At 39.1% G+C, this 27,347-nt stretch overlaps 1 protein-coding gene across 1 annotated transcript in view; it reads right to left on the bottom strand.

Moving 5' to 3' along the window:
- Window positions 1–27,347, bottom strand: part of CA10 (carbonic anhydrase 10 (inactive)) — a 442,916-nt gene that overhangs the window by 85,429 nt on the left and 330,140 nt on the right. The window contains exon 4 of the mRNA XM_089478517.1: window positions 16,963–17,148. Within this exon, the coding sequence (XP_089334643.1) occupies window positions 16,963–17,148 (186 nt within the window). The remainder of the gene's footprint in view (window positions 1–16,962; window positions 17,149–27,347) is intronic.

Below are 27,347 nucleotides of genomic sequence, written 5' to 3'. Positions count from 1 at the left end.
AAAAATGCTTTGGGTTAAAGTCCCCATAGTTATATTGAAGTTGAAATCTAATTCTCTAAATGCTCTCAGACAAATGTCGTATCAAACTGACTATTATCAGTTTGACAGTCACTTGAGATCTTGCACCACAGGAGCAAAATAATCTCACACCAGTTATCGGTTCTTGCAAATTTGCCAAAGTGATATGAACTGCCATTTGTTCCTTTTACTGCAACTTAAACTGGTAAGGATTACTCAGATAATGTATCTGAAGCTCTTTGAGAATACAGGAACATTCCATCTAAATGCTAAGTACTGTCTACTTAGAATTTTAATTCTATAGCGTCACATAGTACTTCCTGGTCTCTGAGGTAGTGTGTCAGGTTCATACCCCCTGCAGTGCCAAAGCTCTTACTTAGCAGATTTTCCTGCTGGTGCTTCATACAGAGAAGTGAGAGATAAATGTGCTGAGTCAGGATGCCAACTGAGCCAAAGAATACCACATCAATTTGTGGATCTCCTTGACTCTCCCACTTATGCAGTTTATTGTGAGATCTAGCTCTGGTGCCACTCTTCTAAATGAAAGCATATTATTTTAAACCATCTTTGATTGCCACATGCTGGTCTTGCCTTTCCAACCTGCCCTAGTACTCTCTTTCTCTCTTTCTCTACAGGAATGATTAGGAAAATTGGTCCTCTTATTTGACTTTAAATCTAGCCATACAATTCCTTGCCCCACTGCCTAGACCACACAGGTTTGGTGAAAGAGAATGTCTTTAAGCAGTAACACAAAAGGGGTGAGGTGAGATAGAGAAAGGTAGGAATTAGTGTCAAAATGGTGCAGCAGTCCCCCCAAGTCCAAATATCCTCTGGAGTTGGGAAGGCCACAGACAGACACATAACCAGATGGAACTACAATGAATTAACATACCTCTATGAATCTGTGGGGGATAGGAATAACAATTTATACAGTGGGCCCTTAGTATCCACAGGGGTTTGGTTCCAAGACCCCCATACATACTGAAATCCATGGATGCTCAAGTCCCATTAAATAGGAGCCCTGGTGGCACCGTGGTTAAATGCCGGTACTACAGCCAAACGTTGTGAGTTTTTTCCTGCATGGCTCCAGGTTGACCCTGCCTTCCATACTTCACAGGTCAGTAAAATGAGTACCCAGCTGGGGGCAAATGGCCAACACACTGCAAACCACTTAGACAGTGTTAGCACTATAAAGCAGTATAGAAATGTAAGTGCTAAATACAGTGGCATAGGCACGGTAGAGACTGCCCCTTTGGGGTGACTGCAGTTGCCCCTTTTATCAGCCTCAGTAGCAGCCCTGCAGCCCCAATCTGGAGTTTATCTGGACCACAGAGAAGCGGCAAAATGCCGCTTCTCTGTGGCGCGGAAAAGGGGTGTCCTTGGGGCTTCATGCCCCTGGACATTCTGGGAGCCAGATCCATGGGAGAAAGGGACTGCCTGCCCCTTTCTCCCTGGCATTATTCCAGCAGCTGTTTGGTTGCTGCAGGAATGAGACAGCTCCCAAAAGGAGCTCCGTTTTGGATCTCCTTCCTGTGCCATGCCCAGGTCGCCATAAGCGGCCTGGGCAGGCATGGAGACATCATGCATGTGCCGTGCTATTTGGATGCAGTGCGTGCGTGACATAATCATGGTGGCCCCCATGTAGATGGGAGGCCGCCATGATGACATTGCCACCACATACTAGGGGTGCGGGGCATGCGGACGCCCCATCCCCGGGCAACCCTAGTGTGTGGCCAGGCTGGCACAAAGTGTTGGTCTTGATTGGGCCCAAGTAAAATGGTGTCCCTTATATAAAATGGCAAAATAAAGGTTAGCTTGGGAATTTATATTTTTTAAAAAGTATTTTCTAGCCATGGATACTTGAATCTATGGATAAAGAATCCATGGACACAGAGAGCTGACTGTATGATCTTAACTGCCTTTTCTTCAGCCACTATGCACATATCTTATATAACATAACCAAAAATAACCATAACATAACATGTTATTTTTCCATGCTTTGATTTAATAACAGCAGCACCAGCAAAACAATAACAATAAATTATGTTTAGTGTGATTATGCAGTATTTTGTAGATAATTATTTAGTATGATTATGATTATTATATCATCACAGGGGATATGTGAGCAATTCCTATTAATATAATTGTTGCTTTCATGAAGTCTGTCCCACACACATTGTGAGCCTACCATCAGGGTTATACATGTGGATACAATCAGTTGTTATCATTCATGCAGTTAAATTATACTCCAGGAAATTATGTAGGAACACTAATCTCTTAAATTTTACTCTTCCAGAGATTAGCACCATATTTAGACATCTCTCTCTGTGAGATTATGTAGAAAGAGAGACAAAATGGATGTTTATGCTTGCCTTGCCTTCAGCTTTGAATCTTACCTCTCAATGCTGTCCAAGCATTATGGGAAAGTAAGCAGAACACCAACCATCTCTTTCCCATTAATTGAAACCATGCCTATGATTCTGGCTCTAGGGGAAACTCTTGCATGTTCTGTATATAGACCTTCTTCAGACTTTTCCATAATGCATGGCCAACTTTTAAGAGGGTCTTGTGGAAGCTACAACAGTGGCTGACAGACACTTATCTGAATCTTTCTATATCCCTCTGTGCCAGTGTGATTCCATGAAGAAAAAAGCCTGAATAGGGCTTAGGTCCTTACCTTTTAAAAGCATAATTACATTATTGTAATTGTGCCAGAGGATTCCTTTGGGCCTTAGCAAGTTCATCACACAGAAAAAGAATGCTATTTCACAGTATCCTATGCATAGTATACCTTTAGATATACAAATCTACAAATCTAGATAGCCTCATGATTCCTATAATCTAAAATAGAGATGGTATATCCTAACCCTTTATCAGTGTAATTGATTTGGTAACTTAAATTAAAGTTTGATTTACTGATTTATTTTCAAGCAGATGTCACTAATCAACTTTCAGCTAATGTGGTCAAACTACCTCTTTGAATTACAGTATGTTGAATTACAGCCTAGCATTTTATATTTAAATCTGTCATTACTTATTAGAGAAACAAATTTCTAACATATTATTTCCACATTCTCATCTGACAATGCTGCCAAATTCAAGAAATATATTTTCAGCTTAGTGTGTAAGCAGAAACTGATATGCTTAGGAATTTGAAATAATTTATTTTCAAGCATGGAAAACTTAATCATGGAAGATGTTTCTATGAAGAATCAAGCAATGAAGATCTTTCAATTTTGTTACGACTGAAAGTGCCAGCTTTCTCTAGTTTCATCAGTTCTCTCATACAGTGCGCCCTTGGCTTACGTGGGGGATCCGTTCCAGCCCCCTGCGTAACCCGAATTGCATGTAAGCTCAACTCCCATTTGATTGAATAGGGCTCATGCCCACGGAGTGGGAGAGTGCGCGTGCCCATTTTCCTGTTGTGCGGCTTCCGCGTAAGCTGGAAGCCGCGTATGGGGCACCCGCTTATAGCACGGGTGCACTGTATAAACCATATTTAGCCTTCAAATATGAAACATATGTATTTCTCTGAAGGACACTAACTTCAAGGGAGTGAACATACAAATGTGTAAGTTATGAAACCTGTATGTACATGATCCAGTGTCTGTAAGAGCTTAGACACGTCATAACTCTGGCCTGATACAACTGGGCACATTGTGGCGCCCTTGGGTGAAAACTAGGGCTTGGAAGCATACAGCAACCCACAGCGCCGTCCACACAGCGCAGCACATGTATGATGTAACCATGATGCCGCAAGGCGGAAATGGCATCTTGATGGCAGCGCAGCAAGGAGCTCCATTTTGGAGCTCCTTTTTACTGCGGATCATTGCTGGGGCTGTGCAGTTGCCACGGCAACAATCCGGAGAAATACCGGACCTCTATTTGTGTAATAAAATCTTTATATGAAATCTAATTTTTATTCCCAAACATCACTGTGATAAGAGCAGCAGGACTCTGAATTCCATCATGACACTCATCTTACTGCTTGAAATGTAAAGGCAATACTACAAAAAGAAGACCTATAACTAGAATCTCAGTGAAAAGGAAGAGCAGGCAAGAACACAGTCAGTGAGGTGGAGAGAACCAGATTTGCATCCAAAGTTATTCTGTGTTGATGTTGTTTTGAACAGCAGCCCCTCGTTACACCATGTGGCAAGACAAGGATGTAAACCACCAATACTAGGAAAGATGATTTAAAAAAGAAAAGAAAAAATGAATTGCTCTCTCCAGAGACTCATTTAGTCAGCCCAGTCCCATGTTTCAACAGCTTGCAAATGCATGCCAGAATAAATGCATGTCACAACACTTTATAAATGCATACAGATCTCCTCTGGGACTTTCATAAAGAAAATACAATAACAGGTTTACCATTGTGAGGAAAAAACACCTTATACTTCATGGTTTGAAAGATAAACATTTCCCATTTTTTGTTCCATGGTCTGCACATCTTACTGATTAACTACATGTATTTTATAGAAATCAACTAAAATGTATTTTTGGAAATACAGTAACCTTATATTAATGTATATACTTTTCCCAAATGTATATTCTACATATCACTCCCTTTCCCCCTTCTTTTTCTTTCCTCCTTTCTTTGTAATTATACTTTAAATAATCGATTTTTAAATAAAGTTTACCATTATGAAGTGTGTGAGCAAATTTCATCTTTCCTAATTTTATCTTTCCAGGAAAAAGAAAAACTTACAAAAGTTTTCTCAGTTGGCAAGATTCAGAGAGGTTATGATGATTTTTCACTTGTGAGGACTTCTTATGAAAATGTCTTTCATACATCTGTGCAAAGGCATTTTTTGTGTGAAAAATAATTTGAACAAATGACAATGTCTTCACAAAGGAATCTGTTTGTTGGTTTGCAAAACCGCTGTTTTCTGTGCAAAGACATCTTTTTTTATTGGGGAAAAACAAAAATTAAGTGAAACTTTCATTACATTTCTCAAAATATGAAATAAAAAGTTGACAGCTTTTTCCCAGTTTCATGTCTTGATTGACAAAGGTGCTCATTTTCATCAAGGATGAAGAAATTTGTGGATTTTTTTAAAAAAATATCTACAAAGCATCAGTGGGGAAAAGGTTACTCTAGAAATGGCAACAGTGAAAAGAAGCCCAGCACAAAACTGGAAAATTGGGACAAGTAGTTTGGGAACTGTGATTCAACTGCCTAAAGCCATTTTGATGAGATGTTGTTTTAACAACGGCAACGTGGGAAACGATCTTTTAAAAGGAACTTTCCATTTTCTTTTTAATCCTTAAAAGCTGCTTTGGAAGCTACTGATTTTGCCAGTGGCTTCAGCAAAATGGCTGTAATACCAGGAGTGAGGTGTTTTCTGCTGTTGCCATTCCTTTTCTACCAAAGCATCTGAGATGACATTTACCATTTTAAAGAAAAGATGTAAGGGACGGTATGAAATTATTCTCCTTCATTGTAGTAGTAAGCAAACTGTCATGCTCCATCCCCTTTTCTCCATTCCTAGATTCGTCTAGAGTGCTCTCCCTCAAACTGGGCAAAAAGTGAAATGGGGATAGGGAAGAGAATTAGAGAGGGCAGAGAGAGAGAGAGAGAGAGAGAGAGAGAGAGAGAGAGAGACAGACAGACAGACAGACAGACAGAGAAGCTGCCCATGCTGACTGTCATTTTCTGCCAGGATCAAGGCTGAAATGGGGGCAGGTGGTAGAACGCAGTGGATAAAGAATCGTGTCCTCACTTACTATTGCCCTGGAGAATAGGTCTTTATTTGACTGACACAAATGTTGTAACCAGGAAGTAGCTGCACAGGCTTTCCAAGGCAAAGCACTGTCAGTCTTTGGACAGCTGCACCATTTGCAGCCATGTCTTGGGAAAGGTCAGGGTAAGGCATTTGGAAAGAATCAAGTGCAAGGATGTAGCTATGGTGATAGCTTTGCCTCTCCAAATGAGAATTCTGCCCCCCTCAATAAGATATTCATTCAGCCCCCCCAATATGGTCTCAGAGGCATTCCAGAGAGGAAGATAGAAGACTATCCACACCTAGAACTCTCGTACAGTCAGCCCTTCTTATACATGGATTTTTTATACATGGATTCAAGCATCCACGGTTTGAAAATGTTCAAAAAAAGGTATAAATTTCAAATATCAAACCTTGATTTTCCATTTTTTATAAGGGACAGCATTTTGCTATGTCATTATTTTTACTGGGATTTGAGCATACAGGGATTTTGTTATACACGGGGGATCTTGGAACCAAACCCCAGCATATAACAAGGGTCCACTGTATTTGCTGTGTTCATATTCCCTTGGTAATTCTGCTGGGCCCTTTTCTTTGGCTGCTTAAACTGTACTTGTAAATGCTCAACTGATGATGCTTTAGCTTACTGGAATGCTAGAACTTATTATTATTATTATTATTATTATTATTATTATTATTAACATTTATTTATAGAACGCTGTAAGGTTTTCACAGCGCTTTACATAGTAAGGGTAAAAAATAAAAATGAAAAAATAAAAACCTGCCAAGTGGTGTACAATCTAAAAACAACATTACATGATTAAAATATCTCTAAAATAATACTAATTAGTATACAATAAAAACAAAGTAAGCAGCAGATTAGGAACTGAAGGGAAATTTCATTGGAGGACAGAATCTCTATTTGGGGGCAATGGCCTTTTTTTGTCCCCTCCGAAAATAGCTTCACCTTTGAGTAAGTAACAGAGGGAGGGCCTGGGGGAATGGAAGATCACAAAGTAATCAGTGGTGCAGTACCCCCAATATTTTTGGCTGAGGTGCACCCAATGTTCAGTCCACAAAGTACTATTGCTTTGGGGACTGGTAGAGTGGAAGAGGAAGTGGTGAGGTGTATATGTGTGTGTGTGGATCTTGTGCCATTCCTGGGCTGAAATTCTCATGATCACAAGTTAGTCATAGGTTTATACTTTCTCTTTCCATTAGGTTGTAATCAAAGCTAGTCTTTTCACAAAGTAATTGGGAGTTACTGGTGGAAGTGCCCCTCCCCCCAAACATTCCCAAGATTGTTTGGGGTATATTCTTGTCCCAAATAATGATGAGATCTTCAAGAGCAGATTGCAGTATAGCAAGGACAGCTGCTGGTGAAAGAAAGAAAGAAAGAAAGAAAGAAAGAAAGAAAGAAAGAAAGGGGAATACAGAAGGAAAGAGAGATCCCTATTATATATCATTCAAAAATCGGTCATGTCCAAATCACGCAGTATGCCTGAAGTGGCTCTTTGGATCTAAGCTAATATTTCAGAGGGCCAAGATGTAGCCACTGTTCATTTTTTCTCTCTGAAATCCATTAGAGGCCACAGTAGGAAGCCCATTCAAGACCACAGTTGATTCATATTGTGAAGTTATTCGTGCCAACTAACAGATGTCAGGGTTTTTTGTTAATTGCTTGAATGCATAAGGAAGAGAGAGAAGCCATTTAAATAGAAGCCTTCACTCGTGGTATAAGCTCAGCTACCTAGTTTACATGCTAGACATGCTTCCTATCAAAGTGAACGCTGGGCATCAGTCTTGCTGTTCTCTGACAGGGTAGCTGCCTGTCTTCACTCCCCACCCCCAGACTGTCACATTTATCTATATATACCATTTTCTCATTAAAAAAATAAACATAAATATTCAAAGATATTGAAAAATAAAGCCATATCTTATTATAATATATGTAGGCACAGGCATGTTTGTATTTTAATCTGAAATTTAATGCTTCGTTCTATAACTCAGCCTAACAGAAGGCTTTCAACAGGAGTCTTATAAAGTGAAGCAACCATGCATCCAACAGTCAGAATCCAGTGGCATTTGGCTAGGATTTTCTTATTGTTATTACTGTCCTAGATTCTTCAAATTTTAGCTTGTTTGTTAATTGTAGTCTGTGCCATCTATTTTTAAACCTCCCAAACTGAAGAGTTCTCTTTTAGTCCCCACCACACACATACAACCACAACCATACACTCATTGTTTATCTGCAAGTGGGCATATCTAATTCTAGGGTACTGTCCCAAATAATGCTAATTCTTAATGGAAGATGAAATCAAGTAAATGGAACTGAGCACAGTAATTAGTTCATATTTGCATTTCCATCCCCCTTTTTAATTACCTATCAACAGATTAACAATTAAGCTGCATAATAGAATGCTTGGCTTTGTTTTAAACAATAGAGGTTGTAGAGATGTGAAGGCAAAGTTTTGACAGAAACTCATTTGCTGATGCTTCCATGTAAGGGCTGTTCGACAGTGGAATGCACTCCCTCGGAGGGTGATAGAGTCTCCTTCCTTGGAGGTCTTTAAACAGAGGCTGGATGGCCATCTGTCAGGGATGCTTTGAATTGGATTTCCTGCATGGCAGGGGGTTGGACTGGATGGCCCTAGTGGTCTCTTCCAACTCTATGATTCTATGATTCTATGATTCTATGTCTACTTTTACCATGCATAATCCTATGCTGCTACATACACTGACAACAGTCTCTTATTCTCATTTCATCTTCCTCTTCCTTCATATTCCATCTGCATAATTGCAGCAAATATTTTCCAGCACTTGCTTGTTTACACCTTACTGTGCCTACTATCACCTACAACACTCAGCATGTTTTATTTCAACATATTAATTTTGGAAGACTCAGAATGCAACCTCAAGTTCAGGCCTGGAAGTAACATATTATGGCTGGAATCCTGTTAGTGTCATACAGAGGCCTAAGTCCACCTTATGCCTGCAGAAGTCTTTTTTGTTTTTAGTCACTGTGGAAGCTGGTATTCCCTTTTCCTCTTTGCAGTGATCAAGGTCCACCTCTGATTTAACATTCAGCTACTGCAGCCCACCCCAACCATCCTATGACTGGTGGACAGTAGAGTGCGGATATCAGAGACAGACCTGAAATGATTACAAAATCTACTGAGACCTCCAAAGGATCCCAGCTGACTTCATTGGATAATGTAATTATTTAGCACAATGATTCCCAAAGTAAGCTTTACTCCCCTCTGGGGGTGGTGGAACAACCCATGGGTTGGTGATGAAAAAGGGGGTGTTGGGGTTTATTAGTCAAAGTATTGGCACACAAGAAAGACAAGAAGAACCAGCATTCTTTAGGAGCATGGTGGGAACCAGGGGTTAGAGCACAACAAAAAGGCATTTTCACACTTGGCATTTTGCTTAAGCTTTGTTAGTATTGCTAATACTTGGCTGCCACTGCTGTATTCACATGAAAGGCTGAAAAGGAGAGAAGGTGGTGGCAAACTGGGTTTGGCTGAAGAAGATGCCACTGGTCAGCTGGCTGCTGCACAAACAGTAGACCTAATATCAATAAATAGGTGTTGCAGGGGTACTAGGACTGTCACCCAAGGAGAAAGTGCGTGGTAGGCCAAAAGGTTTTGTGGACCAGTGATTTAGCATTTGGCTATGGAGACACAGACAGATACTTATTTGATTGCCTACTCTCCATCAAGCATGCAATGGCAATGGAGGGTGTTTATAGTTCTACATTCACAATTACTATGCTATGCTGTCCCATACAGGATTCCAGCCAAGAAGTAATAACATAATTATGCAACAATTTTTGGAAAGATGTGGGGGCAATGTTATCCCCCCCCCCTTTTTGTGTAATTGCTCCTAAAATGTTGTTCTTGGGAGTGGGTCATTTAAGTCACTAAAATGTAACTCACTAGTAAGTAAAATAATATGATTTACAATGTGCAAATATGGTTCAATACATTAATTGCACCAACTAATTGATTCAAACTCCCTGCTTTAGCTAATTTTATACATGTATTCAAATGTAGTTATTTGCTATATTTTAACTGAATATGCATGAACAGATGTATCTAAATGGGTGAAAATTTAAGCTGCCTACTGTCTGATGTTGAGGCAAAAATTCAAACAAAAGCAATGGATGGGAATAAATTAGAAAGGAACAGCCTTTCTACACTTCACTGAGATCTGTGTTGATGAGGTTCCTGGAGATGCTCCAGGGTTTGAATGTTCATTATGATATATTATAGATTTGGGGCCAGCCCTATTCTTGTCCTGGGTCAAAATGTTAGAGGTTCCTTGGAAGAATGGTTGTGAGTGCATACTGCAGATATGGTAAACATATTCCCTTGGTGCTTCAGAATCAGTAGACTAGCTGTCAGAATTAATGGATAGGCATGCTAGGGATGCTGTCTAAAGGAAGCAGGGGATTGCTGTTTCTATCTAATACTCCTTGTATTTGTGCAACAAGTTATACAATTGGATGACACCATCTTGGAACTGCAATCATATAAGAGCTTGGCACCTTGATGGAAGTGCTACTGTAATTATTGTGGAAACTGACAGACATATTTAAGGGTCAACATAGTTTAGAAATGTTTCCAATCCCATAAAGCCATCTAAAATCAGCCATTAATAAATTGAGCCCATCTGTTGCCTAAAATAATGCTGTTATGACTGAATTTGTATTTTATCTTTTCAGTACATTGCCATGTTGACTGCCATTGCCGGTGTTGATATTTATCTCCAGTCTTTAGTGGGTTTTTCCTTACATTGGACATACAGTATGTTTCTTTTTCCAATTGTTTCCCCTCCAAGGCTTGGTTTTCTACATTAATAAGAAGTGAAGCATAGTAAACTTATCTTTGAGCTAAAATACTTAAAAATGACCTGTGCCATTTTGCAGCAAAACTTCCAGAATGTAATGCTGATAACCAATGGCAATTTGCAGATTTCAGTTTCAACAGAAGGAAACCATGACTTCTTCCATTCATTTCTTCTTCTTCTTTTTCACATGCAGGGCATCACCAACAAAGCTCCAAGGGCTTGTCTACATAAGCTATTTTCCCTGTTGGCTACTCTAATTTTAGTTAATCACTTCACTGGAATCCTCAGAAGTCCATAGTTAGAAGCCCATCTGTAAGCAGTGGCTTAAAAGGAAAAAAAATAGTAATAATTTACCTACAACCATTAAGATACTCTTTATTTTATTTCATTGGCAAACTTTGACTTCCCTGGCTTTCTCTCTCTCTTGAGAAGCCTTGTGATAGTTTATGTCTCATAGTCTACAATGGCAAAGTTGATGAAGCTTCTAATCCCCGTTCAAGTTCTGTAGAGTTATTTATGGTAATTATCCCTCAATGGAGAGAAACCACAGACTTGTTAAATAAAGGGATTTGGTCATATTACTAAAGATTTCACATATCAATTATAGCTACCCACAAATTAAATTCAAAGATAACCTCCATCTTATATGTATACATAGTTGTGGTCAGAAAAAACAACAGGAGTCTTGTGGCACCTTAAAGACTAAGAATTTTTATTTGGCAAGAGCTTTTTTGGACCCCAGCCTACTTCATCAGCTGTATAATGCATAGCAAGATAGTTGTTGACAGTACTGATGATCAGGTTTGTAGAGCAATGTGTGCTGAATCAATATTTCTGCTCCCAAATATATAACTGGGCATTATCACAAATTATTAGATCAAGTCTCTAGATGTGCAACCCCAGCTTCTAGAGCATGATAGGAGTGTCATGCATAACACGATTTTTTTCCCATGCAGATTCTTATCTTATCTATTGTCTAGGAAGAATTTTGTTCAGGTGATCTATGTGCCATACAATTAACACCACTTGGAGAAAGAGTGAGTACACACATGGCCTATTTATGTGTTCCCTGTCAGACAAGTTACCATGATGCCCAAACACTAGAAAAAAGTCTAAAGGGGGAAGGGTTGCTAATCATCTATTAACTGCCTCCATGGGTGCATCTACATTGTAGCCGTAATGCAGCTTGACACCATGTTAACTGCCTTGGCTCCAGAATCCTACAGAATCCTGAGATTTGTATTTTTGTGAGACATCAACATTCTTTGGCAGGGGAAGGCTAAATTCCTTGTAAAACTACAAATCCCAGGATTCCATAGGATGGAGCCACAGCACTTAAAGGACATCAAATTACATTATTTCTACAGTGTGTAGATGCATCCCATGATCTGGAATTCTGCATACTTTGGATTCTAGTGTACAGGGCAGTGTATGCTTTTTCTGTAGATTTCCATTCTTCAAACTACAGTTTGGGAAATTAGTTTTAAAAGCAATTGATTACAGTAATAGTTCCACATTCCCAAATCAGTTAGCTACTATATTTGCAATTATACCTACCACTATAGTTATAACTGTGCTTATCTCAAAAATAGCCAAGCTATAGCTACATATACCAACTACAGTTACAGCTACTACAGTCATTGTTATGTCGATGTAGTTAGTTACTACTCTAGTTATAATTAGCTATAGGCAATGAATGAACAGGGTTTGTTGACCAGTACTACCTCCAGTGTCACATAGGATGAGTAGTGCAGAAATAATGCACTGTAGAAATAATGCACTTTGATGCCACTTTAACTGCCATGGCTCCATCCTACAGAATGCTATGATTTGTAGTTTTGTGAGGCACCAGCATTCTTTGGCAAGTAAGTCTAAAGACCTCAGGATCATAGAATCATAGGTTCTAAGATCTAAGATTCCATTGGATGGAGCTACAGAGTTTAAAGTGAAATTAAATTGCATTGTTTCTATAGTTTAGGTAAAATCTCATACTTCCGCTTGATATCTTCATGGATGGAGTCTTCATACATACAGCTACAGTATACAGCCAGATTTCTATGTGACCTGAGACCCTCAAGGTGTAGGTTATTTGCCAGATAGTAAGAGCTACCACAACTGTTTTTCCTGAATAGTTCTTCTTTCTCTTGGAAAACAGAGCTATGGGTACCACACAGCCAGTCCTGCAGCCTCTAAACTAGCCTGCTGTTTCACATGTGGTGGAAGACCTATTCTGTTTCCAGTGCTGAAGGGAAAGTCTACAGACAACCCAGTCAGCATGGAATGTGCATGGATGCTGAGGCATCGTGAATTAGTCCTGCTGGCTGGTATGGCTCTATTCCTTTTCAGGTAGTATTGTTTTATGTACTAGTAAGTAATGAATGGTTGCTCCCAGCTCTTACTGACATGTCAATTACATCTGGTGCTATATTTCACTCTTGACTCTTACTTTATTCTTAGTCTAATACTGAGGTAATTAGTCTTTCTTGTTTTTTTTTTTTTTTAATCATTAGTAATTTTTCTTTTTTAAAAAAAACGACAGGCACTAAAGTCAATAAACATGTCCACTGATCACGGTATCTAAAGTTGACAACAGATATCATACGCTGAAGACGTGAGTAATTTCACTAAAATATTATTCTTGACTTTGCTTAGCCACCTAACTGGAAAACAAAGAAAATGACTACTATCAATTATAAGAACATCTTTGGATGATACTGTAATTAATCTAATCTCTTTACTTGTCTGTTACTTGTGTTGTCAAAAAACAAAAACAAAACAAAAAATGGAGGGGGAGGAACAAGCATTAATTGACTTAGGCCCTGTACAGACGGGCAGGTATGGACGGCAAGATGCCACCCCTTTCTGCCCTGGATCATTTCTGTGACAACCGCATGGGCACAGCAACAATGTGCTCCAAAAAGGAGCTGCAAAATGCAGCTCCTTTCCATGCCGCTGCCAAGGCGCCATTAGCACCCTGGAGTGGCATGGTGATGTCTCTTGTGTGCCACACCATTTGGACATGGCACACAAGGCACATCATCGGCATGCAAGCCGTCTGAATGCACATATGCCCAAATTGACGCCGGGAGAGCACGGAGTGTGTGGACGCTCTGCTCTCCTGAGCCCTAATTTCAGCCCTAGGCTGACGCAAAGTGGCGGTCTGTACCAGGCCTTATTACCAGTTGGTGATAAATGGAACAGCCTGCAAAGTAGCTATTCATTTTCAGCAGAAAACTGCTTCATTATAAGAATGTTTTGGTGTCTTAGGACTCAAAAAAAAAAGATATTTCAAGAGTTTTTTTTATGGAATAGGTTACCTCTTATTACCTTGCATATGTCTCTCTCTCTCTCTGTGTACTTCACATATTGCGCACACACATACACACACAAAGCATATATGTACAGGAAATATCGGGCTCTATGAATTTACAGAAACACACATTTGTTCTGAAAAGTGGAAGGCTAGCTACTCACTTCTTTCATGGTTTTGCTGTCAGCCACTTTGTCATTGTTTTCTCAATAGTGCTTCACTTTAAACCAGTACTTTACTCTTCACTTTTCAATAGCAAAAGACTTTCTCTTTTCAATTTAGCTTGGGCTTACCCTGGTGCAACTGGAGGGATTTTACATTGAGCTGAGCCTCCGTGGCTGGCCATCAGAGCTCCGGGCTGTGCCAAATAGCTGCTTAGAGAAAGCTGGAATTTACTCTCATAATGGCTGAAAACCATTGGGCCCTGTGTCCCCTCAACCTTAATTTGACTATGAATTGTATACATACTGAGATTATTGATAATGAATGTATATGATTTGTGACTGTGGTTTGTATTACTTTCAGTTTGTAGATGCATTGCTCCTACTGAGCTGTGAGCACAGACATGAACGATATATGAACTGCCTCACTCCTTCTATCAATATTTGATGCAAAGAACTAAGTTCCTAAAGGCAATAGAAATAGGCTGAGTTCTCTTCCTTCGATTATGGGGCTCGACAGCGATGCCTGGAGGTGTGGACGCTGCACTGTGCTTGCATCATTCACACATGCACCATGTAGGTGGGGCTGCGCAGTCATGGCGGCGTTGTACGTCCTAGGGTTTGGGGGTGTGAGGATGGTGCATACTCCCCAACACTAGTATCGGCAGTGGCACGCTGATTTTTGCCCGTCTGTCCCGGGCCAATGTTTGATTGCACCTGCAAAATCCTACTAGGCCCAGGTGCTCTAAGCCATCTGTATAATCTTTTGGGCAAGGGCTAACAGTGTGCTCCTGCTGTCAAGATCTTCATCTTCTTGCTTTTAGAATCCTCCTGCCTGCCTGACCCAGGTTAGTAGATTTCATTTGTCTTACTGATCTGTCCTCCTGTACCTTGACTAAAGTCTTCTTTGAAGAGACGCTCTCACACTAACATTAGTTGGTTTGGACATTCTGGCTGGAACATCCCTATTGTTTTGTTTTATTATTTATTTATTTAATTTATATCACACCTTCTTCAATGTGGCCCACAATCATTTAAAATAAAGTACAAAAAATCTACCAATACAAAAGTTAAAAGAGAAAAACTTAAAAGAAAATTACACCACAGTGTTTCCTTTTATTTCTAATTGGATTTCTTGGTTGACCTTAGTAATCAATATTTCTCCAACCTCCTGCCTGTGGTCCTGTTTAGACTCACTATGTCACCACTACCACCATCACCACCACTATCCTGCCTCCCTCCACAAAATGGTACATTCCTGGGTCTAATTTTGCCAAAACCTTCATAGACATAGAGTTCTATTGAAATGAGTACAGGTTCCATTCATTTTTCTGGCTATCAAGTAAGAGATGCCAGTGGTGGCTTATTTAATTTCTGTGATGCTGAATCATTGAACACATGGGCCAGTTGACACTGCATCAGTGCTGCTGGCCCATTTCCTGTTTTCAAAGCTACCACCGCCACTTCTTCAGGAATAGAAGCAGCATGTAACACCCGCCTGCTGCTCCACCATTTCTACTGAGGACAGAAATGGATGCCCAGACATGTGTTCAAGACAAAGTCTGGGTACCCATGTTTGTCCTCAGCAGAAGTGGCAGCACACTAGGCAGGCTTTACAGGGAGCTCTTGCCTACAAGGAAGTAGCAGTGGTGGCTCTGAAAACAGGCCTTCCCCTTTTCCTGCACTGCTCAGCATAGGGAAGGGGGATAGAGCTGCTCTTGGAATGTAGACAATTGGATTGGGCCAAATCAGACCCAGTTCAGCTGTCTACATGCCAAAAGAACCCAAGGGCATTTCTGGGAAACACTGGGATTTTCCTTGATTTGCTAAGTGCAGAGCATAGTAAGGTTAAGGGCAGAAAAACATGAATCCTCCCTGGGGGTAGCTGTATGTTGTCAGAACTGGCAGCACTGGCTTTGGGGTAAATACACTGTTTTTCACCAGTATAGCAAGCCCTGAGTGACCTCCAAAGTCAGAGAAACACCTAGCTCTACAGCAGGATAAGCCCTTTCCCTGGGTTTTTACCTCAGTGAGGTTTTGAATAGTCCTGCCATTTGGCATTCTCTGCAGAGACTTCTGGAATATATGAAAGGCTACATGCTCAGTGTGCTAGACAGGGTTATTGCATATATTCTCAGCTGATGTAGGGATGACAGTGAGATCTGACATGTTCTTGTAATTGTGGTTTTAGGAAGAGATTAGAGATGGTGAGCATCCTGCCTTTCAGAGATGTTTGTATACTGAATCATCATGATTATCACATCTTCTTTCTGAGGAAACCTGGTAAGGGTCCAAAAAATTCAAAGATTGTAGAGAATACAGTACTGCCCAACCTTTTAATAAGTAATGCTTTCTGGAGTCTTAGGTGCCAGAGATATCCCTGCTGCCAGTCACAAAAGGCCAAATAAATTTTATATCAAATAAAATGCAAATATTCAGTAAATACCTAGAATATACACAATGTATTACAACTACAGCATTTCTGTTTCTCATTACTGATTTGTTGATTTTTGTATTTTGAGAAGTAGCAAATTTCCAGACCGTTGCCAAGAACAAAAACATAACACAAATCTGTCATTTTGCTTTCTCCCACATTCATTTTTTTTAAAAAAAAAATCTTCCCATCAAATTTAAGGAGTTCGTTCATTTTAGCACTTTTGAGTTTTAAAAAAAGCTCAGATACTTTTCATTTAATTAATATAGGAATAATTTTGGACAGTTTTTTAAAATTAAAATTTATTAATACAGTCTAAAACAAAACATGACATTTTTTTTGTTCAAAAAATATTTTTGAAAGTTTTAAAAGGAATTCTAACCCATCCTTCTCCCTCTGCTCTGCATCATCTTTTTTTGTTTTTTTACTTTTTTCTTTAGTATATTAAGTGCTTTGACATACCTCCCCGGAGAAAGCTTGTCCATTCAGTAGGTGTTCTGATCCTTGGCTGTCTTCGCTGCCAAAATGTAACCGTATTTCTTCCAAGCGGTGACTGTATGTCATGGGTCCTCCAGAGATGTTAACCAAATGTTCTTTGTCCAGTCGTAGAGAAACATGCCTCCCTGTATTATACATTGTCCCACTGACCTAAAAAAATGAAATTTTAAAAAGAGCATGAAGTTGGTCAATCATAGCTTGCTTCACTTTCCCCTATGCATGACTTTAAAGTTCTCTAGCTGATCTAGAGAAAATGCACAAACCCTTAAGGGCTTCATTTTTTCTGCTTTGAGCACTGCATTATATATCGGATTATTTTAATGCATACATATTTAATGTAAAATATGTCAGATATATACACATTTTAGCTAAAATTATGTGAGGAACCCAATAAATGTGATTAGTATGCCTCTAAATAAGTAGGAATGTGGAAATATCCCTTCTACGAGAGTTGAATAATGGTTTCATTACTAAATTTTGAGTCTAAGAAAGGAAAATATTTCAGTCAAAGGATAAATTATTTACAATGTATTTAAACTTATCAAAAATTCACACCATTTAGTCTCATGGGGAAAAATTATAAAAACAAGTAGCTAAAAACACAGAAGTTTAGATTACAAAATCTATCACTGGGCTAAACCCATTAGTTAGAACTGGAATAGACCCACAAAATCAACAGGACTTTCACAAATGTCAACCTAACATGTCCTATTCATTCAATGGATTTGGTGTAATTGGAATTAACAACTGGATTTTGTCCCCAGAGTACAAAAACCTCTTGTCCATAGCAGTTGTTTCGAATGGTCTGTTATCTTTTCTCTGGACACACTTAGCCATACAATTTATAGGAAAACCTTTGATAGTTATTATTGACCTAATCTTGGATGGAAGATCCTGCAGGTGCCTCACTATCTTTAAAGTTTCCAACCACTGGGATTCACTATGCCATCACTGACAACCTTTGCTATTGTGAAGACTATCTGTAGTGCAGTACACTGGCATTATATTCTCACTCAGACTGTATCAGTAACAAAACTGAGGCTACTGTGAGAAAAAGTGGATTCCATATAGTTTTTGTTACAAGTTTTCAGGTTGAGTCTGACCCATAGTAGCTCTGCTGTGAATCAGAAGTCACGTTTTCTGGTTGTCAATAGTTCGGCACTATTTGGTGGAAAATGAATTTTGTGGGTGGAGGGCACTGGAATCAGGAAAAATAAGAAGTGTACATTAAATCATAACTATGTCTCTAACATTTAATACAATGTAATTTTCACTGGGAGCTGAAAATAAAAGTTAAATTGAAAGTATGAGATGTAACACTGCTTCTTAACTACTAGTAATCTTTATATGGGTAGCTACAATTGTAATAGAAAATGGAAAGTATGCCCACCAGATATGATGCAGTGCTCTAACTCATCCTTCTATAGTTCCCATTAGGGGGAACCATGAAGACCATAAACCAGCAATAGAAAGTCATGCAATAATGAAAGACTCTATTTCCCAAATCTCACAACAGCACCCTACTGTTGAAAGAGCTAACTAGATTGCTTTCATAACAAAGCGGTGTCCTGGTGGCAATAGTAGGGCTCGAGAGCACGCACCAACCACACGCTCTTGAGCCCTATGATGTGTGGGCGGTGCCATTATTGAGCGACACCACCCACATGGGGGGCATGTAGATGATGTGTAGGCATCTGAGCGCCCACACGTCTTTTATAGGAAGCGGCATGCTCTAGGCGGCTTCTTTTTTGCTGTGCAGCTTTCCCCTGCAGTTTGGTTGCTGCGGCAATGCTGCGCAGCAAAGGGGGCTGGTGTTTCGACGCCAGTGTGTACCAGCCCAAAGATAATCAATGAAGAAAAATGCAACTGTAGTAACAGGCTTCAACATTTTGCTGTTGTTATCTTAGTTCAAGACAACTCTGGTTTATGACAACCCTATCATAGGGTTTTCGTGACAAGATTTATTCAGAGGAGGTTTGTCATTGTCTCCTCTTTGGCTGAGACTGTGTGACTTGCCCAAGGTCACCCATAGCTGATTGGGCATTTGAACCCTAGTCTCGCAGAGTCCTAGTCCAACATTCAAACCATTATGGTACGCTGCTCTCAGATTCCATACTGTGGACCATTAGAAAACAACAACAACAACAACAATAACAATAAACCTTTCCTGTATCACATGCATTTCTACAGAATTGATGATATTAACACACTTGGCATATTGCAGTTCTCATCACTACACCTCAAAAAGAATATTGCGGACACAGAGAAGTTGCAGTAAATGGCAATCAGAATTCTCAAAGATTGGAACAACCACTCTATGAGGAAATTTTGCACCAAGCTGTATAATGTAGAAAGTATTCCTAAAGGTAATTGCCACCAAGATGGATGACTTTAAAAATACACATTCATAGAGGACATTGGCTACCAGTCACAAGGTTTATAGATCACCTCCAGTACACCCATGTTCTCTTGTGGTTTTACACTAAGGCATCTAGATGGTCACTGTGCAAATTAGAATGCTGGACTAGATAGGCCATTGGTTTGATCCAGCATTTCTCTTCTTAGGTTTTTATAGTTACCTGTCTTTTAAAAACTTCATTTCACAAGTAAATTGGTGATGGCCTTGGTTCTGAGCTAAAGTAACAGACTATTATGTTCATAAAAGCCATGGATGCTGAGTGTGAGTGAAAGAAGTCAGGCACTGGAGAAATAGGCTGCTTGGAGCCAGCAGATTTTTTACTGCCTTCCCTTGCCATCCCTGTATAACCCTAGAGTAAGGGTGTGCCCCAACAAGATTCTGGCCAGATAGGTTTAGTGTTCAGTCATGAAAAAAATCCCTTTAAAAATAAGGTAAACTGGAGGAGGAGATCTCTTTATTGCTGCTATGGTGAAGACTAATTAATTGAACTGAAGCTCAAGAGGGGAGATCTTCCATTCTTCCAGGTGACTTGTGACAAAGTGACATTCCAGTATAAGAACAAAGTAAATCTGAATCACATTTCCCCAGCATTTTCTTTTCTTTCTTTTTTTTTAAAATCAAGTTGCATCTAAACAGTAACTGTGAATTAGGATAATTTGTATTAATCAGAGGAAAGGATAGCAAGGGTATGCTTTGTTGAGCTTTAATTTGAAAGGAGCGTCGGCAATTACATATTATATCCTATAATAGTACATTGGCACTGTAATCATTAACATTGCTTCAGTGTCATTTTATCTGTCATGCTAATTACTATTCTTAAAGGCCTTGTTTTGCTGCAACTGTATGAAAAGTTACATTATGGAGACTGTGTGACAGAAACTGAAGGCAATCATCAACAGTTCTGCTTCATTACTATGTCACAGGTGTTTGATGGTTTCTTTTAAATTTCAAATCATAATAAATAAAAGTTCTTCTACTGCACATAAAATAATTTATTAATGATGGGGCTGAGGGTGAGGTAGGGAAAGTAGACAACAAGTTGGAACAGTTTTGCATTTGTTCCATAGTTTTTGCCTTGATATTAGCCACTAAAAAATATCAGATTTGCTCTAATAATTCAACAGGCATTTGGTCTAATTCTGTTAACTACTGGTTGCAGGTTAATTAGAAATGACATGTAAAAAAAAGTATGACTGACTGAGAAGTCGTTTTGCTGGTTTACTGTTTCTGAAACAGTACATGTTACTGAACATGCCATTTGCTTTTGAAAGATATTCCAAATCCATTTTCTGACTCTGCTGGATGCAAATCGTACATGAGACTACACCTGCTTTTTCTCCTGAGGTGAAAAATGACCCAGTTGGAATTCTAATAATTTTGTATGGATGATAAAGGAAGGTCAGCAACATTCTTGTGAAGAAGCTCATCTATTTCTCTGTTATTTCCCATGCTCTGTGCATTAGTGTAGAGACATCACAGACCATGGGTCCTCTTTACTTGCTGCCTGTGCAAGTTTTTTTTTTTTTTTGCCTCCTACTCTTGGGTCCTTGCACTATTTGTCTTATTTTCTCCATGTCAGTTTGACTATTTTCTCCATCCCTTTCACCTTCCATAATATTGTCTCCCTCCCCCACGAAACTCAGTTTAAAGGATATATTTTGTTAAACATACCATTAGTAAAAGAGTAAAGTTGGATATGTTATTGGTGTTATTTCAAATTCTTAGTTGTCTGGCAGCAGTTTCTGGGACACCAGTTTGTCAAAACCCCAAATGCTTAGAAGGTCCTACCAGTTGTAGCTGTTCAACAAAAATATTGAGGCCCAGATTGGATGTTGGTGGGTTCTTGGCTGCAGCCCTAATTTTATGCTCAGTTCTATGGCAAGTGGCAACATGTTTTTTGGAACTATGGATGTATGTTGTGTGACTTATTAGGCTCCCATCAAATGTGACAGAAGCCACATATCCACTGGGAGGAGTTATCTTCATTCACATAATAATATATAATTAGCCGTGCATCAGGACCACTATACCTTGTTTCCATAAAGTCACGAATAGCAATGTTAAATAATCCTTGAGGGTCTCTTCTACCTTTAGAATACTATAATTGTGTCTAACTTCTCAAACCACATCTATTTACATAATTATTCTCTATTTACTATATGCACAGAAAGAGTACCGGTTATTCATACAACATTGCAATGCTGGTTAAATGCAATCTGAAAAATGTTCCTATTTATTTTTTAAAAAGTGAGCTACTGAATGACATTAGCTGCTGCTGTTCTGTTCTCATTAAAATTCATTCTGTAGATTAAAATAGGAATTATGCAGGAACAACTATTAGCAAAAAATAAGGTACTGCTCTTTATGCTTCTCATTTCATACCTTATTTAGCTCAGTACTGCACTGTGTGCGTGGACACTTTGAAGGATCTTTCTTCTGGTGCCAGTCCCTCAGCGTGAGAGTCCTTTAAGTTTGTCAGTAATGAAGCTCACAGACAAAATGCAAACATGAGGACTTCTCTTTTTCCTGTGAGACTTGTCTCTTTGATAAAGAAGTGCTTTCTGTTAAAACTGGGGCATCATCTTGGATTATATTGTTTCAACAACATGAAGCAAAGCCTGATGTAATGTAGTGTTTTGATGCAGTGATGAACAAAGCCCAGTACTATAGGTTGGAACTAATAAGTCCTTACTAAAATAAGCAAATGAACTACCCTCCAGAGCTTGACCCAGCCTCTTTTTTCAAGACTGGCAAGTAGAGCATTGTGTTTGCATCTTGATCTCTCATCCTACTGTTTCTTTCTTTTCCCATCATCCCTTCTTTTCCCACTGTGAATGTCATCTCTGCTTCTACTTTGCTTAACTTGTCGTTATGTCAAACACCTCCCTTCCCTTCAGGCCAGCCTTTTCAGAATCAGAGAAGACTGCTGACAGTGTGGTCCTTCTGCAGTAGTCCATGGGATGGGAAATGTACAGGCTGAGCAAGGAGTAGTTTATAGAAACAGTGCACAAGGCCCTAGCAGATTCATAACACCTACAGTCCAATTTCAGTGTGACTCAGGATAGGTCCCTAATTATTTTGGAAGAAACAACCAGGTTAATTTCTCATTAGTATCCATCGCCTTTGACTGAGACTAGCCTGTCCTTGGAAGGGTTTACAAAGAAGAGGGGAGCACAGATCACAATCAAGTTCTAACTACTCGACTGAAAGAATTTGCAACCAACAAACTGTTATTTATCAAGACAAGTCTGCTGTCACATTTAGATAGAAGCCTCCTTGTGCATAGCAGCTCATGCACTTAAGATAATCCATAGACTCTTTAGCTCCTCAAACTGGGGATTTATGACAGGGCAGAATGGGTCCAAATGTATTGACATGCCAGGCATACAACTCTGGTTGGAACATGATGTCCAATGTACTGCTGAGAGGAAGAAGTATAGGGCAGAGTACATATTAACAGGCATTATATGCTGGTCAGAACCAAATCTGTTGTTAAGATCCCTACATAGCATTAAAGAACAGACTGCATCTGAGAATAAACGGAGCTCAGGAATCTGTTTTTGGTATCAGAACTGAACTGAATTCATAAACCTTTCTCAAAAGGTGACAGCTCCTCATCTTAATAGTGATGGCAAGAATATTTAATGTTACTTTTTGCTGGTGGAAAAAATGGGTTTCCTGACATGCAAGAAACCTGGTTGGGAAGAATACAGTGGCAGAAATTTTGCACACTTATCAACTCATATTTGCACATCCTGAAGTGTTTGGGGAAACTATTAAGTGTGCAGAAATACATGTTGTTTTTGCATGAGAATTGTGAGGTTTTGCACAAAATATACTGTTTCCAGATACTGTTCTTATTTTAAAATGGTTGAGAGTCCACCTACTTCCCAGGTCATCTACCACTCAAAGATATACAACTGATCCAAATCAGTCTACCTACTGCCTTTATCGCATTAGTACAACACTTTTATCTATCTGCTTTCAACAATTAGGCATGCAAATATGATTTTGGTTGAATTACTGTCTCTCTGGTATCAGTGATACTACTATGTATGTACATATTGCTGTTATATTAAAACATGTCAAAACAATCAAACTTTATGCCAACAATCTTTTTTTAAAAACAATCATTGAATCATGCCAATAGTATGTATCTATTACATGTCCAAATATCATTTTGTTAAACTTGCAGTGCTTCATTACCTCCGGCAGAGAGCACTGTGAGCACATTGCATACTTGTTGTTAAATACTATGTTTACGTCCCTGTGCCAAGAAGGAAACATAATCTTTTGGGTAAGTGATCCGACTATAATCTGTGACTTGCAGTTGCAAAGGCAGTGATATCAGCAATATGAAACAATTGTGAGTTCGCTCCCCAGACTCCTGAATATTCTTTGCGTACTGCTTTGACTTTTCAGGGCGCAGTCTCAGCAAATTACTCGAATGCCATGAGATAAATTGTATTCTGCTAGTGATGCTTTCTTGGCAAAACCCAAGTGTGTGTCTGTTTTCAAAATACTGAGCTTAAAAAAATGGGACTTAAAACTAAAGAATGGAGTTGTCGATAATCTGCCACTAACTGGGTGAAGAGCTGCCATGTAATTGCTTAGCAGTGAAGAACAGGGAACAGTGTTAACAGCACCATCCATGTTTGATTAGAGATAGAGAAAGAGAGAAAGAGAGAGAAAAGATTGTGTGAAAATGATCAAATAAGAAAGATAAATGGAAGAATTTAAATGATCTTTTCATCTCACTGAGACAGAAGGATTTGAAAGAAGAATTGTGTTAATTAGCAGGAGGTAAACTATTCCCATGTAATGGACCCCAGTTTCATAAGTATGTTGGGCTTACAACCACCTTGAGAGCAAAAGGTTTCTATAAGCCCTCTTTACTGCTGAACATAATTGCCACTGTAAGAGGCATCTGGGTGTTTACTTTGCTCAATTACTAATCCATGAGATACCCGGAGAAAAAAACCTCAGAAATTATGAAGCCTAACTTTCCTGGCTAATGAGCACAATATGCCAATTCCCCGTGATCAAAACAATGGGTTTCAATAATGCATATGCCATGCTGAAAGTTGGGGCGGGGGAAGAGAGAGAAAGAAACAGAATCCTAATAGAAGTACCACAGGGTCATGTCAGTCACCAGATAATTATGTTCCATAAGCAATTAAAGACACAAAATGTGTCTTGATGTATTGTAACACCCCATGAGGTTTATATGCCAGATCCTGTCTTTCAGGGACAATAAAGTTCTTTATTATACTCACATTACCACATTAATCTAGCAGCCTGGGCTTGATAGTTACTATGAAGGGTAGTGCAGATCTAGTGGAGCCTGCAACGTTTACTGCTAATGCTTTCTCAAATGAGTGGCAGTCTACTTTTTGTAAGTGTATAACATTAAGACAATGCATTGCAGGTAACTGTGGTTCCAAGATTAGGTGTTTTCTTATCGTTCTCTCAGGCTTCATTCTGAAGACTTCACACCCACTACAAATATGGTGGAAGAGAGATGGTTACAGGTGGCCTAAATTCGTGAAAGGCACCAGATCTCATCTGCTTTTGGAAACAAGGTCAGCCCTGGTTAGTCCTTGGGTGGGAAACTGCCAATGAATACCAGGTGCTGTACGCTATATTACAGAAGGAATTGGCAAAATAGCCAATTGTATTCTTTGCCTAACATAACTTGGTGAAATTCATGGGGTCACCATAGGTTGACAAGAGTCTTGAAGGTACATACACACACAGAGTTACAGGATACCACGTTCTGTTCTTGTAAACTCTTGCATACTGAATACAGATTAGCAGCATCATTTATGGAATGGTAAATGCAGCAATTAGGTTTGTATGAAACCATTCTTTTTTACTGGTTTACAAGAGACTTTAAAGATGAGTACTCAAGGGTGCAGCTATAAGGAGCAGGAATGAGGGCATTGTTCTGCCCCCAAGAATTCTCTCCCTCATAAAAATTTCCCTTGTCTCCAAATTTCTAGCATTACAGAGAGCAAGACAGTGGACATTGTTCACATCTAGAACTCTTATATTTGCTGTACTCACAATTCTCTGGTAATTTTGCCTGCCCCTTTTATTTAAATGCCTAAATTGTAGCTCAACTGAAATTTTAAATTACAGTACTGCCATGCCAGAAATTTGTGAACTGGAGGAAAATTTCATGGGGGAAGGCAGATTCTCTATATGAGGAACAATACTTTCAAACTGGTTTTGAAATACATCAGTAATGGATCCAATCTTTGACAGATTCTGGTGACTGCATTTTGCACTAATTAGAATTTCCAAGTACTTCTCAAGGGCAACACCAAGTATATGACATTGCATTAGTCCAGCTGTGAGGCTATGTGGATGTATGTGACAAGATTTCCTCTAGTTAGAAAAGGCTGTAGATTGCAGACCAGCTGAAACTAGCAAAATTACTCCATGCCACTGTCTGAAGCCACTTGGGAGTGTTTTATTGAACTCCTTGGAGTTTATTTCTGGGTATAGATTTGCATTTTTAGTTTCATATAGGCTACCCTTGGTATCTATGTGTCAGTGAGTGCACAGGTGAATGAAGGTCTATGAATTATTTTTATTCATCTATTGAAAAAATAACCCACAATTGACTGGGTGCCATAGAAATCTATTAAACTGATTCCTGTGCACACAGCACACCATTAATTTATTGTGGACATGTCTACTGACAATAATTAGTTACAGAAGCTAAATAAAATTATTTCCCTCCTCAAAAAAGCAAGATATATTTAGGTAGTCAAAGCTCCAGTTTAACAAGAATGTGGGCAATATCATCCTGTTGGTAGGAGATGAGAACAGAATGTTGCACTAGAGTCAATTAACCTGTTTATGAATTAGTTCTTAAATCTTTAAATTTCTTGTTTTTCAGGTTCTCTAATCACAATTCTGTAGCCAAGATTTTACCACTGGAGGTAAACTGGATCTTAGAACCAAATTAATTTTTTTGTTTGTTTTTTTAGCACTGAATCAAATTCTTTGTAGACTGGTAATCTTCTTTTCACCACTGTCTTTAATCAGAGCCCAGGAAAGTTACTATTCTGGAGGAGGAATTGATCAAAGGTGGTTGGGGATTCTCTCATGGTGGCTGGGGGATTCTGGGAGCTGTAATTAGAATAGGAACTTTTCTGAGTTTTATATTCAGCACACATCAAAGAGAAAAAGGCTGTAGTCTCATTATGACATTGTTTGAACCCCAATCTCTTTCCTTTATCAGGAAAGAGATTGAACTAGGGATAACACATATACATTAAATTCTGTCCTTTGTGGAGTGATGTTATTTACTTTTATTGCATCTGTCTCCTAAGTGTGAAACCCAAGAGTGGCCACGCCTTTTTAAAAAAAATAATGGGGGCTGGTATGTTCTTTCTTTCTTTCTTTCTTTCTTTCTTTCTTTCTTTCTTTCTTCTTTTTCTATTTCAAGAATACCAGAGCTGGCAGAAATAGAACCTTGGAGAGCTCATCTATTCTCAGCTTGCTGGCAGTGAGGCTTTAAACTCTCCAAAAACATCACTTTGAAAAGATGTAAATCAGTTTTCAAAACCTTTAAAAAAAAAGAAGTCAAGTGCAAGGAATATAACATGGCCCAATTTTATGTATAATCCGCCTGGGAGAACTATGCCTGACAAGAGTACACATTTTATTGATACTGAAAATATTTGTATGTGGTTCTTTCCTTCAAATTTCTAGCTCTCTCTGCTTCCCCTTTCATCTCCCAAATGCATTCAGCACCCATATTCCCAATAGTATCTGATACTTTCTTGGTCACAGATGTCTCATCTCCCCACATATCTTGCACCCCCATATCTTGCCTGGTAGGGGGAGAGAAGGCATTTCCAACTAATCAAGGGCAAGCCAAACGAGGAACTAATTCACATAGTATGAGTTATAGCAA

Source organism: Sceloporus occidentalis, unplaced genomic scaffold, assembly GCF_023333645.1.
Source record: "Sceloporus occidentalis isolate IW3139 unplaced genomic scaffold, rSceOcc1.0.p SCAF_1, whole genome shotgun sequence".
Lineage (NCBI taxonomy): Eukaryota > Metazoa > Chordata > Lepidosauria > Squamata > Phrynosomatidae > Sceloporus > Sceloporus occidentalis.
The sequence above is the reverse complement of the archived record's forward strand: the minus strand, read 5'-3'. Positions and strand labels throughout refer to the sequence as shown.